Raw genomic sequence first — 17,995 nt, 5'->3', positions numbered from 1 at the left:
GTGATACACACCTTTAATCCCAATATTTGGGAGGTAGATTGACCTCTGAGACTTCAAGGGGAAGAGGGAGATTGACCTCTGAGAGTTCAAGATTTGGTAGGACACACCTTTAATCCCAATGCCTGGGAAGCAGAGACAGAAGGATCTCTGACAGTTCTAGGACAGCCTGAAATTATAACTCTACAGAGTTATTCCAGAACAAAGATATACAAGAACCTGTCTCAAAAAATAAAAGTAAAAGTAAAAGAGATAAAAGTTAAAATAAAGCTGCATAAAGATGGAAAATACAAAGAGAATCTTGATACTATATGCTATTATGCTCTCTTTATATTGTGGGAATGCTGAGGAAAGAGCAATAGCTGCTAAAAGATATTTGTTTATAAATTCTACTGAACTAATCCAAGATAGATATTTTGAAAATACCTTGATTTTAAAATTTGGATCTAAGGACATGATGCTTTTGGAAAGGAGTTTCTCCTTTTGTTTTCACATAGGATAAGACCCTGTGGATTGCTTTTATCCCAATATGGTATGAAGGACAATGCCCTCCTGAAGCATCGAAGAGGCTCCTTATGGAGTTTGATAGCCATTTGGGCAAGAAACTGCTCTTGCCTGGACTATTGCATAAAATGGACACAGAGATGCCCATCTTCCTTTTGAGATAGATTGGTGCTGCCAGGAGCAGATGTGTCTCACTGTCATGAAAAGCCCTAAGTTATTAAAACATTTAAAATCCCATATTCTGTAGTCTTTGAAAGATATGAAAAATGCCTATCTAACTGAAATATATCTCTATATATCTAGAAAATCTAACTACCATGACTACAAGCTTGATTATTATTGATGGTTATCCATTAACAACCTATATTTCCTAATTAAACAGTACATTCTTAAATGAACTACACAATCACAATACCTTAGTCAAGGTCAGAAATACATATACATATAAAAAGATTGACCTTAAATTAGTATCAGTAAACTATGATTCTTATCAATACAAATTATTCATATCTATATCATCTCCCCGTTTACATGTAAAAGAACATTTATAAACAATATTTGGGAATATGGGTGCAGTTTTTTCTCTCCAAACTGCTTCATGCTGAATGGGGGCATTGTTATTTAGTTCTTTCATGGTATAATCTGTGTGCTAGATTCCTCTCAGTTGGCAGTTGAGCAAAGTAATTTTTTGAGGGTGTTCACAGCAACCTTTTAGGAGGGTGTGGTCTATCATACCATTTTGGGATAGAAGCAATCCACAGCGTCTCATCCTCTGTGAAAACAAAAGAGGAACTTTTCTGAAGCATCATAAACTTAGATCCAAATTTTGAAGTTAAGGTATTTTCAAAATATCTATCATGGATTGGTTCAGTAGCATTTATAAACACATATCTTTTAGCAGCTGTTGTTCCTTCCTCAGCATTCAAACAATTCAAAGAGAGCATAATAGCATACAGTATCAAGATTCTCTGTGTATTTTTCATCTTTGTGCAGCTTTATTTTAACATCTATTTCTTTTATTTTTACTTTTACTTTTTGAGACAGGTTCTCTGTATATCTTTGTCCTGGAATAATTCTGTAAACCAGGCTGTCCTTGAACTCACAGAGATCTCTGTCACCCAGCTATTGAGATTAAAGGTTTGTGATACCACACCTTCAAGTCACAGAGGTCAATCTACCTCTGCTCATTGAACTCTCAGAGATCAATTTACCTCTGTCTACCAAGTGTTGGGATTAAAGGTGTGTACCACCACACCCAACTACTCTCTTTTTTAACTTTAACAACTTTGACTTTTAGCCTATATATATTTTTAACACACTGTAAATCATTTAGAGGTTTTGTTTGTTTTGGAATTTCTCTTTATTATATCTCTTTGTTTCTGACTACAAGAGTCTTTTTGGAGAGGATTAAAGCCATGACTTTGATGGCTAGATCCAGCCCATTCCTTAGTTTTACAGCCTCAAGGCAGAGGTACTGACTCTAGCCATTTCTATTGCCACAACTTTATGGCGTTTCAAGGTCCCTGCCAGCAAGCAAGCTGCAGCATTCAGCTCACAGACCACACTCAGTCAGACTGCCTGCCTGAAAGAGTCAGAGTTTGCCCTGGCAGGATGTCCCAGAAAACTGGCATTTTAAACCAGCACAGCTTTTTTCCTGCTATGGCTGAAAACCGAAAAGCATGCATTCAGCTTTTCATCAGTACCATTTAAGTGTTTCATGGAAGGACCTCTTAAAAGAGCTGCAAGGTTTTGCAGCTAAAGCTGAGTCAAGAAGCCTCTATTAGATGAGAGTGCTTGCTTGCCTCTAGCAAGCAGAGCAGACCCGCGAAATTGCTGCTACCAAGAAAACATGCTTTACTCTATTTTTCCCAAGCTTTTCTCATGTTTTCAGTGGCTTCAGTTATCCACATTGGGCAGCCATTTTTAAAGAGGGGGTGAGCAGGCCTGCTTTTCGTCCCACCCAGCTCCTGCACAGCTAGCTTTACACCTGAAATAACAACACACAAATTGTATTCTTTTAAACACTGCTAGGCCAATTAGCTCTAACCTCTTACTGGCTAACTCTCACATCTTGATTAACTTTTTCTAATAACTCCAGGAAAGATTCAGCATGTCTGACCTGGTGGCTGGCTCCATGACATCTGGCCCAGAGAAGAGAGGCAGGATGATTGCCTCACTTCCCTCTTCCTCCCAGCATTCTGTTCTGTCTACTCCTCCTACCTATGTTCTGACCTATCAGGACAAGCAGTTTCTTTATTAATTAACCAATGAAAGCAACAGATAGACAGATGACCTTCCCACATCAAATAAGTGATAGATAGATAGATAGATAGATAGATAGATAGATAGATAGATAGATGATAGATGGATAGATGGATAGATAGATGATAGATAGATAGACAGCCAGACAAACAGAGAGAGAGAGAGAGAGAGAGAGAGAGAGAGAGAGAGAGAGAGAGATACTGATTGAAGGTAACAGACAGATGATCTACAAAGTTTCCTGGCATCCTCTTGGATAATGACTGATGCCTTCTCTGCTTACTAACACTAAAGTAGCAGGACCAATGATAAATACTGTCCAACTAATATATATGAAATAAAACAGCAAAGTGAAATAAGACACCCTCAAAATACTAAACTACTTAAACACATCAAATGTTCTTGTAAGGATATAAAGTACATTGTGTGTAATAACACGTTATTATATGAGATCAATATGAAAGCAAATGTGCCCTCTATAGCCGTAAGAATGTATAAGTGTGTTCTGTGTCAGTCCCTACAACTTCCTCAGAAGTGTTTATTGCTGGTGAATCTTTTTCACAGGCACTGCATGGAACTGCTGCAAAGTTCTCACTCTTTATTTTTTCATAGAAAGCATTAAAATCATGTTGTTCTCTTGTTTTTCAAAAGGTTATTTCCATGTGTAATATTATGCTCACACTAAAGCACAGAAGAATAAGACTCTTCCAAATATTGATAATCATCAAAGAAACCCAAAAAAACTGTAGAAATGCTGATATCCTGCCCCACGCCTGTTATTCACAGAAAAGCAGGTAACACACCAGATGGAGAGACCCACATACCAGTAGGTAGACAAGACCTCAGTATTGAAGGCTAGACCATGGTAACATTTGCAGGTTTTGATGATGTTGAGTACAATTAATAAATTACACAGATTGCAACACAATGCACACTGTGAACTAAGCACAGCCTACAGTAGTCAGGTTAAATTATAGGCATATTTTCATGAGAAACTCAGTACAGAAACCAGAAATAAAATTTTCACAGGCAACATTTATGCTAGGCTCACAAATAACCATCTCTCTGTCTCTCTTGGTCTCTCTCTCTCTTTCTCTGTCCCTGTCTCTCTCTCTCTCTGGTAAATGAGCATGACAAAGTTCTGTTTGCATGCCCCTAAGAAAACCTACAGAAAAAATTAATAAAGATATCCAAAATAATCTTTTCAAGTCTACTTAGAAAGATAAAAGGAATATAGATAGACTTTTAAGGATTTTAGAAGTAGAAAGAGAATCTAACAAATGGGTATACATCATCAAAAGGAAAATGAAGTTCAAGAAAATAATTAAAAATTTATAAATGCATAAATTTTTTTAACAGTAAACTGAAATAATTATATGAAATTATTATGATTACCATGGTTGTTACAGAATGAAAGACAAGAAATTTGTGTCACATGAGGACTAGCCAGAAAATTCAACCAACTAAATGAGTTTGGCTAGATCTCAGGTGCAAAGAGTTGCACTAGTCCCCTTGCACTTGCACCTAACAGTGACGCAGGGTGAACTGTTCTCTAGTCAAGCAGCACATTGCAGCTGAACCTCTCCAAGCAAGGAAGTTTTTGTTAGCGTCTGTATCACTGTGGGAGGAGCATGTATATCTTAGAAACAGTAATAAACTCCTAAATCCTCAGCCTCCACTCTGCTGATTTTGAGTGTGAAATCTGTCCGTGATCCACTGTCACTGAACCTGTCAGGAACTCCAGAGTTACGTTTGGACACTAAATAGATTAGGGACTGTGGAGACTGACCTGGCCTCTGTAGGAACCAATACAAATAGGTATTTCCATTACTATGTAAGAGACTCTGACTTGACCGGCAAGAGATGGAGGCTGATTGTCCAATGGTAACTGACAAAGAGAGTGGAGTCTGGGTCATCACAACATCACCATAGGTTCCTGAAATTAAAACAGAATAGTACAAAGTCCATGTAAATCAGAATCTCCATGTTAGCACAGATTATGTCTCTTTAGTTTCTCATCATCACATAACTAAGCCTCACAAGCCCATCTAGAAAAACAGGACCTGCCTCATTACAAATGGACAGCACACATAGACAAACAGACGGTATACTTTATCCTCACTCCTGCTTTCATCTATCACTATTCTTACCCACAATGCAGAAAATTAGCAGAAAGAGGGACTGAACAGGAAACCTCATTTTGACGAGATAAACTAAGTAGAGTTATCAGTGAAGGAAAGAATACGGTTGAGCTTTTATTTAGTCCAACAAGGCAGGGACCTCCCTGGGGAGCAATATGCAAATACCATGGACTGTATAACAGTGTACATAGAGAAGACAGTCATATGGGCTTCTTTAATTTAAAGATGACTCAAATAAATCTTCTTATAGAGCAGGAGTAAAGTATTAAAACAAAATGTGGTGACAGATGGGACACAAGGAGGATGATGAAAAATTGATAAAGCATTTCAAATCAGTTGTAAATATGGATTAACAATGTAGTCTTGTTATCTAATTTAAAATTTATTTAAAATTTGTCTAAAATCACACAGTTAAATTGTAAGGAACTATGGGAATTTATTGAATATTCGTAGTTCATTATCCTCCAGGATGAAATGAGCTCCCAGAACTTTGTGCTCATAGTCTCTAGTGCACAACAAAAGTACATATTGGAAGCAAATCATTCAACTAAGTTATGTGATGTTGAGAAACTAAAGAGACATGTGGACCCAAATGACAACTCAGGGAATCCTTAAGTTACACCTAATTAGCACAAATGACAGAACAGTGCATACCTTGCACAAAAGACAAAACAAGTGCATACCCATATAAAACCCACCACCTATAGGCATAAATAATTCAATTCTCATATAAAATGACTAAAAACCATCACAAAGATGGATGTAATCATGAAACTAGAGCATCTTAGAGAATAATGTGGGGAAACTCTAGCTTGTATAAGGTTTTTAGGTGTCTTAGTACAATGCTAAACAAATGATTCATGTATGAAAGTATATGTTAGAATTTAATAACATGCCATAATTCATTTGTAAAAAACACTGGCAAGAGACATGCACATTTTCAAAAATCTCTCTCATAAATTACTATCATCTTAAATATACAACTATTTCTTCAGTTTGACAATGATTTCAAACAATCATTTTATTCATATTTACATAATGTATTTATGGTTAAATTATAATAAATGTTCATTATTTTAGAAATGATGCAATGTACTAGGATTACACCTCATTAAGGAGACTATGCACATCATATCCTCACAATACAGCCTCATTACATCACATTCATTATTTTAGTGTGAGAAAATATATGATAAATTATATAGTACTGGTGTAAGTAAATAAAGAATGTTATAAACTGCTATGTATCTGTAAGAATACTGAAAATATTAAAGACTGACAAATCAAAATGATTAGTGTAGGAAATTCAATTCTGAGTTTGTCTTCATTTTTTATGAAAATGCAAATTGTGGTATGACTATATAAGAGTCTGGTGATTTATTACAATATAAAGCAAGTTCTTTATCCTGTCATGAAGCAGATATGATATTTAGATGACCAGGTCTCAATCCACCCTGTCTGTTTTTCTTGGAGACAGAGTCAGTATTGCTTGCCATGACATTCTGAAAACAGGGAATCTTTCTAAGCCCTTAGTAAGGCATCCAATCTTCAATCAAGAGTATCATCAGGACTCAGTGGCAGTGGATCTGGGACAGATTCCACTCTTACATCAGCTCCTACAAGCCTGGGAACATGGTTACTTAATACTTACAGTCTACAGCTTCTGAATTGTTGACATAGTCATATGAGTCATCAAACCAAACCTCCCAAAAGTTTGAAGAGTAGACCTGATTTGGACTAGCTGCTCCCTCTAGTGACTGTACCTGTAATATTTTGTATTCATGTTCTGCTCTGCCTTAAATATCATTCATAGAATTGGAAGGGACTGTCAATAGATCTACTATAAATCTAACTGTCCTCTTGTGCCCAAGAGTTGAGATATGACAAATTTCCAGAGTTTTATAAAAAGATAGTGATCTATTATTTATGTTTATGCAGAGTAATCCTGAAGTGGATTAGATACTCCCCATAGTGCCGGTACCAGCAAATGAGACTCATTTTGATTTTCATTTCCCTGATTGCTAAGGATGGTGAACATTCCCTAAAGTGTCTTCTGGCCATATGAGATTCTGCTGTTGAGAATTCTTTGTTTAGTTCTGTACACGATTTTTAAGCTGATTATTTGGAATATTGTTGTCTATTTTCTTGAGTTATATATTTTGAAGAGCAGTCCTCTGTCTGATATGGGGTTGGTGAATAATTTTTCTAAATCAGTAGGCTGCCTTTTTGTCTTATAATCTGTGTCCTTTCCTTTACAGAAGCTTCTCAGTTTCAGGTAGTCCCATTTATTTATTGTTGTTCTCAGTGTCTGTGCTACTGGTGTTGGAGGGGAAAAAGGGAGTGGAGAGAACCTGCAGGAATGGGATAGTTGAAATAAAAGATGTACAGAGATGAATGCAAGAAAAGAGGTATTTTGCTTAAGGGAGCAATTATGACATTATGGGGATAGCAAGAAATCTAATACTAGAGACATTACAAGGAATTGACAAGAATGAATACAGCTAAAATTGAAAGTGATAGAGTAGTGTGTGCCCATACTAGCCTTGCCCTGTAGTCAGAATGATGAATATCTTAAATGTCACCGTAGAACTTTTAACCAGCAACAGATGAAAATAGAAGCAGAGTCCAGCAGTGGAGCATTGCATTGAACAATCAATGTCCAGTTGAAGAGTGTGAGGAGTGAGAATATGATGGGGACACCCACTGGAACAGCTTATTTGAGCTAATAGTTGTTCACTAACCTCAACCAGATATGGAAGGATTCAGCATAGAACCAAACAAGACCCTCTAATGTGAGTGACAGCAGTATGATTGGGGCAGACTGCAGGACCACTGGCAATGGCACCAGCATTTATCCCCTACTGCTTGTACTGATCTTTTGTGAAAATATTCTTTTTTGATGGATACCATACTCAGCCTAGAAAGGGTAGGGAATATCTTAGACCTTCCCCAAAGCAATGTGCCTTACCATCTCTGAGGAATGAAAGGGAGTGAGTAGTGGGGGAGTGTGGAAGAATTGGGAGGAGGGGAGAAAGAGGGAACTGGGATTAATATGTAAAATGAAAAGAGAAATTTTTTTTCTTGTTAAAAAAATAAATAATAAAAGTTCATTTGGAGAAATAATGGGGACTGTCATTATAGCCACTTTAATTCTAACTGTCTCCTTCTTAGACCTAAGAGCTGACATATGAGAAATTTCCACAGATTTTGCTTAAGGGCTATAATGATATTTTATTGATTAAAACATAAATATAATATCAATGTTTTTTTCTATTTTTATGTTAGACAAGAACTGGGAATATAGTAATAATTTATTCAATAAAATATAAAAATCACTATAAAGAGCATTCTCTTTTATGATTTAGTAATCCTAGCTGTACTATCCTTGTAAAGAATACAGAAAAAAACAGCCCTACGGATTAGTGATTTCTGGGATTTAGTTATTAAACAAAAGTATACAACCACTGTGTAGCTATAGCACACAGAAATTTCACATGAACAAAGAGGTGTCTTTTTCACAAATCCTGATTCAAGTGGTCTATCCAGAGACTGACTTGTGCATGCTTCAACATGGGGAATGAAAGGTGATGGAGAAGAGGTTTCTGTGTGTTGGTGATGGAAAACTGGGTACATCACAGGTATCCAAGAAGAACAGTGGGGTTTTCATTTCCTGAGACATTTCTGTTGACATTAATATTTCTAAATTTTTCTCAGTTAGCAAATAAAACTTTGCGTAATGATGAAAAGACAACATTAGAGCCATTTTAATACATAACCAGCTTTGCCTATCTGAGGTTTTTAATGACTGCTTAGGCATAAGCCACACCAAGGCTAACTCATACTGACAGGTTTTTAAAATGTCCCTTTAATAATGTTATGGATATGAATATTGTGTCTGCTTACACTTGAGTGTGTTATGATGCCCTTGGAGGTCAGAAGATGGCATTATATCCCCTGGAGCTACACATACACATGGTTTTCAGCTGCCATGTTGATGTTGAGAAACTAACCCAGGGTTTTTGTCAATAAAAAAAAATGCTCTTGACACTGAAAGATCTCTCCATCCCCTGTTCCATTTTTGTAAAACTTATGTTATTTGTGTATTTTTTTCCTATAGAATTTATTCATCCCAGCTATCTATCACCATGACCTTCAGAGTAGAATAAATATGCAAATTCATCTTCATAATCTGAAGTTGATGACATATATTACTAAAGAAATGAGATTTTTCTAGCCTTTGCAAAATAGATGTTTAAAGAGCAACAAAGTTAATGAGTTGAAAGAATGGCAACAAAACCATTGGGATTACAGAAAGCCTGGTCCTGAGCTAGGGTGAGCAGAGGAGGAGGCACTATGGCAGGCTGCCCAATACTGTGGAGCAAAGCCAAAGTGCTTGCGCTATTGCCTAGCAGCCGCCAGAGGCTGCAGGAAGCACCCCGGGAGTGGTGATGGCATGTGCGAGTGGCCTTGTACAGGAAGCGGTGCAGGAGCTGCGTGGAAAGCAGCTGGTTAGGGTGGGCGTCATCATGGAGGAGAAATTGTTCACCAAGGAGCTGGACCAGTGGATCGAGCAGCTGTAGGAGTGCAAGCAGCTCTCTGAGTCCCAGGTCAAGAGCCTCTGTGAGAAGGCTAAAGAAATCCTGACAAAGGAATCCAAAGTTCAAGTTCAAGAGGTTCAGTGTCCAGTCACTGTGTATGGAGATATACATGGGCAATTTCATGACCTCATGGAACTCTTTAGAATTGGTGATAAATCACTAGATACAAATTACTTGTTTATGGGAGACTATGCGGACTCAGTTGAAACAGTTACACTGCCTGTAGCTCTTAAAGAATTCATGAGAGCAGATCACACAGATTTATGGTTTCTACGATGAGTATTTAAGGAGATATGGAAATGCAAACGTTTGGAAATTCTTCACAGACGTTTTTGACTACCTTCCTCTCACTGCCTTGGTGGATGGGCATATCTTTTCTACGTGGTGGTCTGTCACCATCCATAGACACACTGGATCACATCTGAGCACTTGATTACCTACAAGAAGTTCTCATGAGGGTCCAATGTGTGACTTGCTGTTGTCAGATCCAGACGGCCGTGGTGGCTGGGGGATATCTCCTCAAGTAGCTGATTATGCCTTTGGATAAGATATTTCTGAGACATTTAATCATGCCAATGGACTCACATTGGTGTCCAGAGCTCACCAGCTGGTAATGGAGGATTATAACTGGTACCATGACAGGAATGTAGTAACAATTTTCAGTGTTCCAAACTATTGCTATCTTTGGGATAACCAAGCTGCAATCATGGAACTTGACTACACTCTTAAGTATTCTTTCTTGCAGTTTGATCCAGCACCTCGTAGAGGCAAGCCACACGTTGCTCATTGTACCCCAGACTACTTCCTGTAATGGAAATTTAAACTTGTACAACATTGCCATGAACCGTATATTGACCTAATGGAAATGGGAAGAGCAAAGGTAACTTCAAAGTGTCAGAAAATAGTTAACATACAAAAACATGTTTTCACACAGACCAAAAGATGTGCCATATAAAAATACAAAAACCCTCTTGTGATCAACAGCCGTGACCACTTTAGAATGAACCAGTTCATTGCATGCCGACTGGACATTGTTGATCAAGAATCCAGTTTCTGGCATAGTGCTATTTGTACTTACTTTTGCTTTGTAGAAGGAGCGGTGGGCTTCTTCCAGCCATCCAGCTAGCTTTACACCGGAAATAATTACACGGAAACTGTATTCATTTAAACACTGCCTGGCCCATTAGTTTCATCCTGTTATTGGCTTATTCTCACATCTTGTTTTAACCCATATTTAGTAATCTGTGTAGCACCACGAGGAGGTGGCTTATCAGGAAAAATCTTAACCTGCCTCTGTCTCAGAGAGGAGAGGCATGGCATCTGATTCACTTCCATTCTTCCCAGCATTCTGCTCTGTCTTCCCTCCCTACCTATGTTCTGACCTATCAGGCCAAGCAGTTTTCTTTATTAATTAACCAATGAAAGCAACAGAGAGATAGAAGACACTCCTACATCATTGCTTTCTTGAGAGACTGTGGAAATAGGATGTAAACATTAACACCCACAAGTCCAGTTGACTTTCCCTTAGCTGTAGCTTACTCAGCATGTCTGTAGATAAGGATAGCAAACAGTCATTGGAGATTAATGGACATTTATAAATAAGTACCAAGGCCTCCCCTCTTGTTTTGTTTCTTTTCAGAGAGACTGTGTAATTTAATTGTATGATTTGTCTGCACTTGGTTTATTCCCCTCTCCAATCTAAGCCCCACATTGTACTTTGCTGGTGAGTTGTTTTGAATAGAACTGTTTCCCCTCCTGTAAGATAATGTTACTGCATAGTCAACACGGTATTTTCATAATAAACTTGAGAACGCTAAATGAGCATGGCATCTATCTGGTTGCATGTCCCTAAGAAAACATACAAAAAATTTATAAAGATATTCAAAATAATCTTCCAAAGTCTACTTAGAAAGAAAAAAGTATATATATATATATATATATATATATATATATATATAGAGAGAGAGAGAGAGAGAGAGAGAGAGAGAGAGAGACTTTTAAGGATTTTACGAGTGGAAATAGAATCTAACAAATGGGCATATATCATTAAATAAACTTTAAAAATGAAGTTCAAGAAAATAATGAAAATTGATAAATGCATAAAAATTTTTAACAATAAACTAAAATAATGATATGAAATCATGATTATATAGAAGTAATACCATGGCTGTTACAGAATGAAAGATAAGAAATACATGTCACAGGAAGATTAGCCAAACCACACACCCAGCTAGAAGAGTTTAGTTAGTGTTCTCAGATGCAACTACAGCACTGGTTCTGTTCCACCTGCACCTCACAGTGATGCAGAGTGAACTGTTCTTCTCCAGCCAAGCAGAACATTGCAGCTGAACCTCTCCAAGCAAGGAGGTTTTTGTTAGGGTCTGTATCACTGTGAGAGGAGCATGTGTACCTTGTAAACAGTAATAAACTCCCAAATCCTCAGCCTCTACTCTGCTGATTTTGAGTGTGAAATCTGTCCCTGACCCACTGCCACTGAACCTGTCAGGGACTCCAGAGTAACGGTTGGACACTGCATAAATTAGGGGCTGTGGAGACTGGCCTGGCCTCTGTAGGAACCAATCCAAATAGGTATTTCCATTACTATGTAAGAGACTCTGACTTGACCGGCAAGAGATGGAGGCTGATTGGCCAATGGTAACCGACAAAGAGAGTGGAGTTTGGGTCATCACAACATCTCCATTGGTTCCTGAAATTAAAACAGAATAGGAAAAATTCAATGTAAATTAGAAAATCTATGTTAGCACAGATTATGTCTCTTTAGTTTCTCATCATTACATAACTAAGCCTCACATGCCCATCCAGAACAACAGAACCTGCCTCATTACACATGGACAGCACACACAGGCAACCAGACGGTTCACTTTATCCTTATTCCTGCTTTCATTTATCACTCTTCTTACCCAGAAAGTAGAAAATTAGCAGAAACAGGGGCTGGACAGGAATCCTCATTTTGACGAGATAAATTGAGTTATCAGTGAAGGCAAGAATACAGTTGAGCTTTTATTTAGGCCATCAAGGCAGGGACCTCCCTGGGGAGCAATATGCAAATACCATGGACTGCATAACAGTGTACATAGAGAAGACAGTTATGTGGGCTTCTTAAATTTAAAGATGAGACAAATGAATCTTATAGAACAGGAGTGAAAATATTAAAACAAAATGTGGTGACAGATGGGAGACAAGAAGGATGATGAAAAATTTATAAAGCATTAAAATCAGTTGTAAATATGGGATAACAATGTAGTCTAGTCTTGCCTAATTTGAAATTTATTTAAATTTTGTCTAAAATCACAAAGTTAAATTGTAAGGAACTGTGGGAATTTAGTGAAAACTCATACTTCATTATCTTCCAGGATTAAATGAGCTCCCAGAACTTTGTGCTCATAGTATCTAGTGTAGAAAAAAATTACAAGATGGAAGCAAAACATACAACTAAGTCTTCAAATTATTGACTATGTTCTCATTCAGGTTTAGAATCTAGACTTATGGTTACATTCTAGGTGATTCAGTTGGTTTATATATGTTTTTAAAATAGAAAACATACAATAATCAATACTGTATGATTACTCATACATACTATACACTCACATTGGAATGCATAAAACCATTACCATACTTATCCTATATAAATATACACATTGTTCTCAGAGCATTGAAATTTTTTATTAGATCAAATTCTCTTAAGCTTACATATCAGACAAACTCTGAACTTACTGCTGTAAATATAGTTTATGTATTTTTTCACTCTCCAATCTCATTAAATGAAATCATTGAGCATATATCATTCATTATCTTTTCTTTATCTTCAAGGCACAAATGTTGCTTTAATGCTTCTTTAAAAGTTCCCTCATATTCTGTGAGTATATAAATATCTCTATTGCTGAATCCTCTACTAATGATAGCATTCATACTTTCATATAGATATTTATATTTTTAACTGTAAGATGTTTAGATCAAATTTACCATATGTGTATTTCTATCAGATTATAATTGAACATATATCTCCATTTATTTTGGGAAGATTCATGGGATTGTATTTGTCAGGGTCCTTCTTAGATATACAGATGAAGTTATTATAGTTTATTAACTATAAATTTTTTGGACTAGCAATGGGAATATTTTGTAATGCACATCCTTCTCCCAGTCATTCTTACATTAATATATACTCAAAAGGGTTACTTAAGCATTTAATTTCAGTTTTAATAGTTTGTTTTGTTTCCTGAGATACCATGCCCCAAAGTATAAATGTAAATATATTGCTTATCTTTAGTTCACACTTCTGCCAGTAGTTTTTTACTATTCTTTTAATTTTTCCACTTGGTCACTGAATGCTAGGTATGAAAATTATTTTAATACTAATGTCTTGCAGATTCTTTGAAAAAAATGTGTTATTAATTAAAAATGATACAAAATTAACTTGTGAATATAAAAAATTAGATACATATGGAAACTGACTCAGTAATATTTTTTTTATTTTAGCAAATAACTAGGGCATCTTACAGAATACTGTAGGGAAACTCTAGCTAGTATGGGGTTTTTAGGTAACTTTGTACAATGCCAAACTGATGAACCATGTATGAAAAGATATGATAGACTTTAATACCATGCCATAATTCATCTGTGAAAAACATTGGCAAGAGACATGGACATTTTCAAAAATCTCTTTCATAAATTACTATCATCTTAAATATTCAATTAACTCTTCAGTTTAACAATGATTTCAAATAATCATTGTATTCATATTTATATATGTATTACTAAATTATAATAAATTTATATAATTTTAGAAAATGATGCAATGTACTCAGACTACACCTCATAAAGGAGAATATGCACATCATATCCTCTCAATACAGCCTCATTACATTACATGCATTATTTTAGTGTGAGAAAATATATGATAAATTATATGGTACTGGTGCAAGTAAATAAAGAAATGTATAAATTGCTATTTATCTGTCTGGTGATTTATTACAATTTAAAACAAGTCCTTTATCCTGTCTTTCAGCAGATGAGATATTTAGATGACCTGTTCTCAATACATGCTGTCTGATTTTCTTGGAGACAGTGTCAATATCGCTTGCCATGCCAGTCTGAAAACAAGGAATCTTTCTAAACCATAAATAAGGCATCCAGTCTTCAATCAAGAGTATCATCAGGACACAGTGGCAGTGCATCTGAGACAGATTTCACTCTTACATCAGCTCCGAGCAGCCTGGGAACATGGTCACTTAGTACTTACTGTCTACAGCATCTGAATTGTTGATTAGCCATACAAGACAAAAGCCAAACTTCCCGAAAGTTCAGAGTAGACCTGATTCCATCTAGCTGCTCCCTCTAGTGACTGCACCTGCTAATATTTTGTTTTCATGTTCTGCTCTTATTTAAAGGTCATTCATAGAAGTGGAGGGGACTGTCAATAGATCTGCTCTAAATTGCACTGTCCTCTTGGGTCCAAGTGTTGAATATGACAAATTTTCAGAGTTTTCTTAAGAGAGAGTGATCTTTTATATATGTTTATGCAGAGAGCAATCCAGAACTGGACTATCTTCTCTCCATAGTGCCAGAAACAACTAATATTTTGTGTTTTGAGGTTCTGCTGTGCTTTTGGTCATTTGGCCTTCACTTCTCCCCCAAAAATATTCTCCCAATTATGTTAGGTGATCTTGACTCTTTCCTCTTTCCAGGTGGATATATGGATGTTTTTCCTGGATTCAGATTGTTACTTAGAGTCTCAAATATCATGGACTCCTTGTTCTTTGATTTACAGCTAATATCCAAGTGTGAGTGAGAAGATACCATGTATTTTTTTCTGGCTCTGGATTACCTCTCTCAGGATGATTTTTGAGTTTCATCCATTTGCATGCAAATTTCAAGATGTTGGTTTTTGCCATTGAGTAATATTCTGTTGTGTACATGTTCCACATTTTCTTTCTGTTGTGTTTAGTTGATGGTCATCTAAGTTGTTTCCAGACTCAGGCTATTACAAATAATGCTGCTATAAATATTGTTTAAGAATGTCCTTTAGATATGATTGAGCATCTTTTGGCTATATGCCCAAGAGTGGTATTTCTGAGTCCTGAGTTAGGTTGATTTCAAGTTCCTGAGAAACCACCATATTGATTTCCAGAGTGGTTGTACAAATTGCATTGCCAATAGCAATGGAGGAGTGTTCCGCTTAATCCACATCCTCTCCAGCATAAGCTATCATTGGTGTGTTTGATCTTAGTTGTTCTGAATCATATAAGATAATATCTGAGACTCATTTTGATTTGTATTTCCCTGATGGCTAAGGATGTTGAATATTCCCTGAAGTGTCTTCTGGCCATTTGAGATTCTGCTGCTGAGAATTCTTTGTTTAGTTATGTACACCATTGTAAATTTGATTATTTGGAATATAGTTGTCTATTTTCTTAAGTTCTTTATATATTTTGGAGGTCAGTCCTATGTGTGATGGGGGGGTTGATGAATAAATTTTCGAAATCAGTAGGCTGCCTTTTTGTCTTATTATCTGTGTCCTTTCCTTTACATAAGCTTCTCAGTTTCAGGTAGTCCAATTTATTTATTGTTGTTCTCAGTGGAGAAAAAGAGGGGAGAGAACTTGTGGGAATGTGATAGTTGAAATGAAAGTTGTACAGAGATGAGGGCAAGGAAAGAGATATTTTGTTTGAGAGAGCAATCATGGCATTATGGGGATAGCAAGGAAGCTAACACTAGATTCAAGGAATCCATAGGAATGAATGCAGCTAAAACCATAAAAAAGAGAGGAGTGTGTTCCTGTACTAGCCTTGCTCTGTAGTCAGAATGATGAATATCTAAAATGTCACCATAGAACTTTCATCCAGCAACAGATGGAAATAGAAGCAGAAACCCTCAGTGGAGCATGGCACTGAACTCTCAATGTACATTTGAAGAGTGGGAGGACTGAGAATATGATGGGGACACCCACTGAGCTAATAGGACACTTATCTGAGCTAATAGGGGTTCACTAACCTCAACCAGACAGGGAAGGAACCAGCATAGAACCAAACAAGAGCCTCTGAAGGTGGGTGACAGCAGTATGGTTGGGGCAGACTGAAAGACGACTGGCAGTGGCACAAGGAGTTATCGCTACTGCTTGTACTGACATTGTAGGAACCTATTCTCTTTGGATGGATACCATACTCACCCTAGATAAGAAGTGCCTTGGACCTTCCCCAAAGCAATGTGCCTTACCATTTCTGAGGAGTGAATGGGAGTGGATAGTGGGGGAATGTGGAGGGAATGGGAGGAGGGGAGAGAGCAGGAACTGGGATTATTGTAAATTGAAAATAGAAAATTTATATTCTTTATAAAGAATAAAAGAAAAGAGTTCATTTGGAGAAATGATGGGGACTGTCATTATAGCCACTCTAATTCTAACTGTCTCCCTCTTAGGCCTAAGAGCTGACATATGAGAAATTTCCACAGATTTTTCTCAAGAGCTATAAGGGTATTTTATTTATTAAAAAATAAATACAATACCAATGCATTTTTCTATTTTTTCTTTTAGAAGAGAAAGGGGAAATATAATTTATTCAATAAAATATTATATATATATATATATATATATATATATATATATATATATATATATATCAGGAGAGGGAGTTGAGAATAGAAAAAGGGATGTGCTTAAATACAGTATTGGAATTACTGGTAGTGAGGAGAGTTGAGAATAAATGATTTTTTTGTCAAGTTTATTATTGTTATGTCTCATATTCAACAGAAAAAGTTATAAGGATGCCTGATATACAGAGGCCTATGTACTAATGAAATTATAAGCAGAATACATGGTTTTTATTCTACTGAAAAAGGAGAGCATAGAGTTCACCTGCTGCTGCTACTAAAATCACAATGTTCATTAAAACCAGGTTGTATCTGAAATTATTTTTAACCTATGTAAGTTACAGTGTCCAGGAGTGGTAGGACAATCCTTCTACACAGTTTGCGCTTCTCAGTGTTTTATATTATGATTTAACCTTTGAAGAAGGAATATAATAGTGTCATCAATAATAAATCACAACATCTTTAGATTTCTTTTCATTTCTGATCTTGTTAATTTGTGTGTCCTCCCTCTGCTGTTTGATTACTTTGGATAGAGGTTTTTCAATCTTGTTGACTTTCTCAAAGAATCAACTTTTTGTTTCATTGACTTTTTGGATTGTTTTTTTGTGTTTTTATTTTGTTAATTTCAGCCCTCAGTTTGATTATTTCCAGTCTTCTCCTCCGCCTGGGTGAGTCTGTATCTTTTTTTTTTTTCTAGAGCTTTCAGCTGTGCTGTTAAAACTCTAATGTGAGCTTTCTCCATTTTCGTTATGTGGGCACTTAGTGCTATGAATTTTCCTCTTGGCACTGCTTTCATAGTATCCCATCGGTGTGGGTATGTTGTGTCTCTATTTTCGTTTAATTCAAGGAAGATTTCAATTTCTTTCTTTACTTCTTCTTTGACCCAGG

General features: G+C 36.5%; 1 pseudogene and 2 gene segments (V, D, J or C); 1 reads left to right on the top strand and 2 right to left on the bottom strand.

Annotated features, from left to right (window-relative positions):
- Window positions 1–4,400: 4,400 nt before the first annotated feature.
- LOC121434077 lies at window positions 4,401–4,959 on the bottom strand. The segment is given in 2 exon segments: window positions 4,401–4,696; window positions 4,911–4,959. Coding segments are annotated over 2 exon segments (345 nt in total).
- Window positions 4,960–9,427: 4,468 nt separating this feature from the next.
- Window positions 9,428–10,310, top strand: LOC121439277 (annotated as a pseudogene).
- Window positions 10,311–11,739: 1,429 nt separating this feature from the next.
- On the bottom strand, window positions 11,740–12,469 carry LOC121432898. The segment is given in 2 exon segments: window positions 11,740–12,206; window positions 12,421–12,469. Coding segments are annotated over 2 exon segments (516 nt in total).
- Window positions 12,470–17,995: the final 5,526 nt, after the last annotated feature.

Source organism: Microtus oregoni, unplaced genomic scaffold (assembly GCF_018167655.1).
Source record: "Microtus oregoni isolate MIOR12 unplaced genomic scaffold, Mior012 000002F_ref0000024, whole genome shotgun sequence".
NCBI lineage: Eukaryota > Metazoa > Chordata > Mammalia > Rodentia > Cricetidae > Microtus > Microtus oregoni.
The sequence above is the reverse complement of the archived record's forward strand: the minus strand, read 5'-3'. Positions and strand labels throughout refer to the sequence as shown.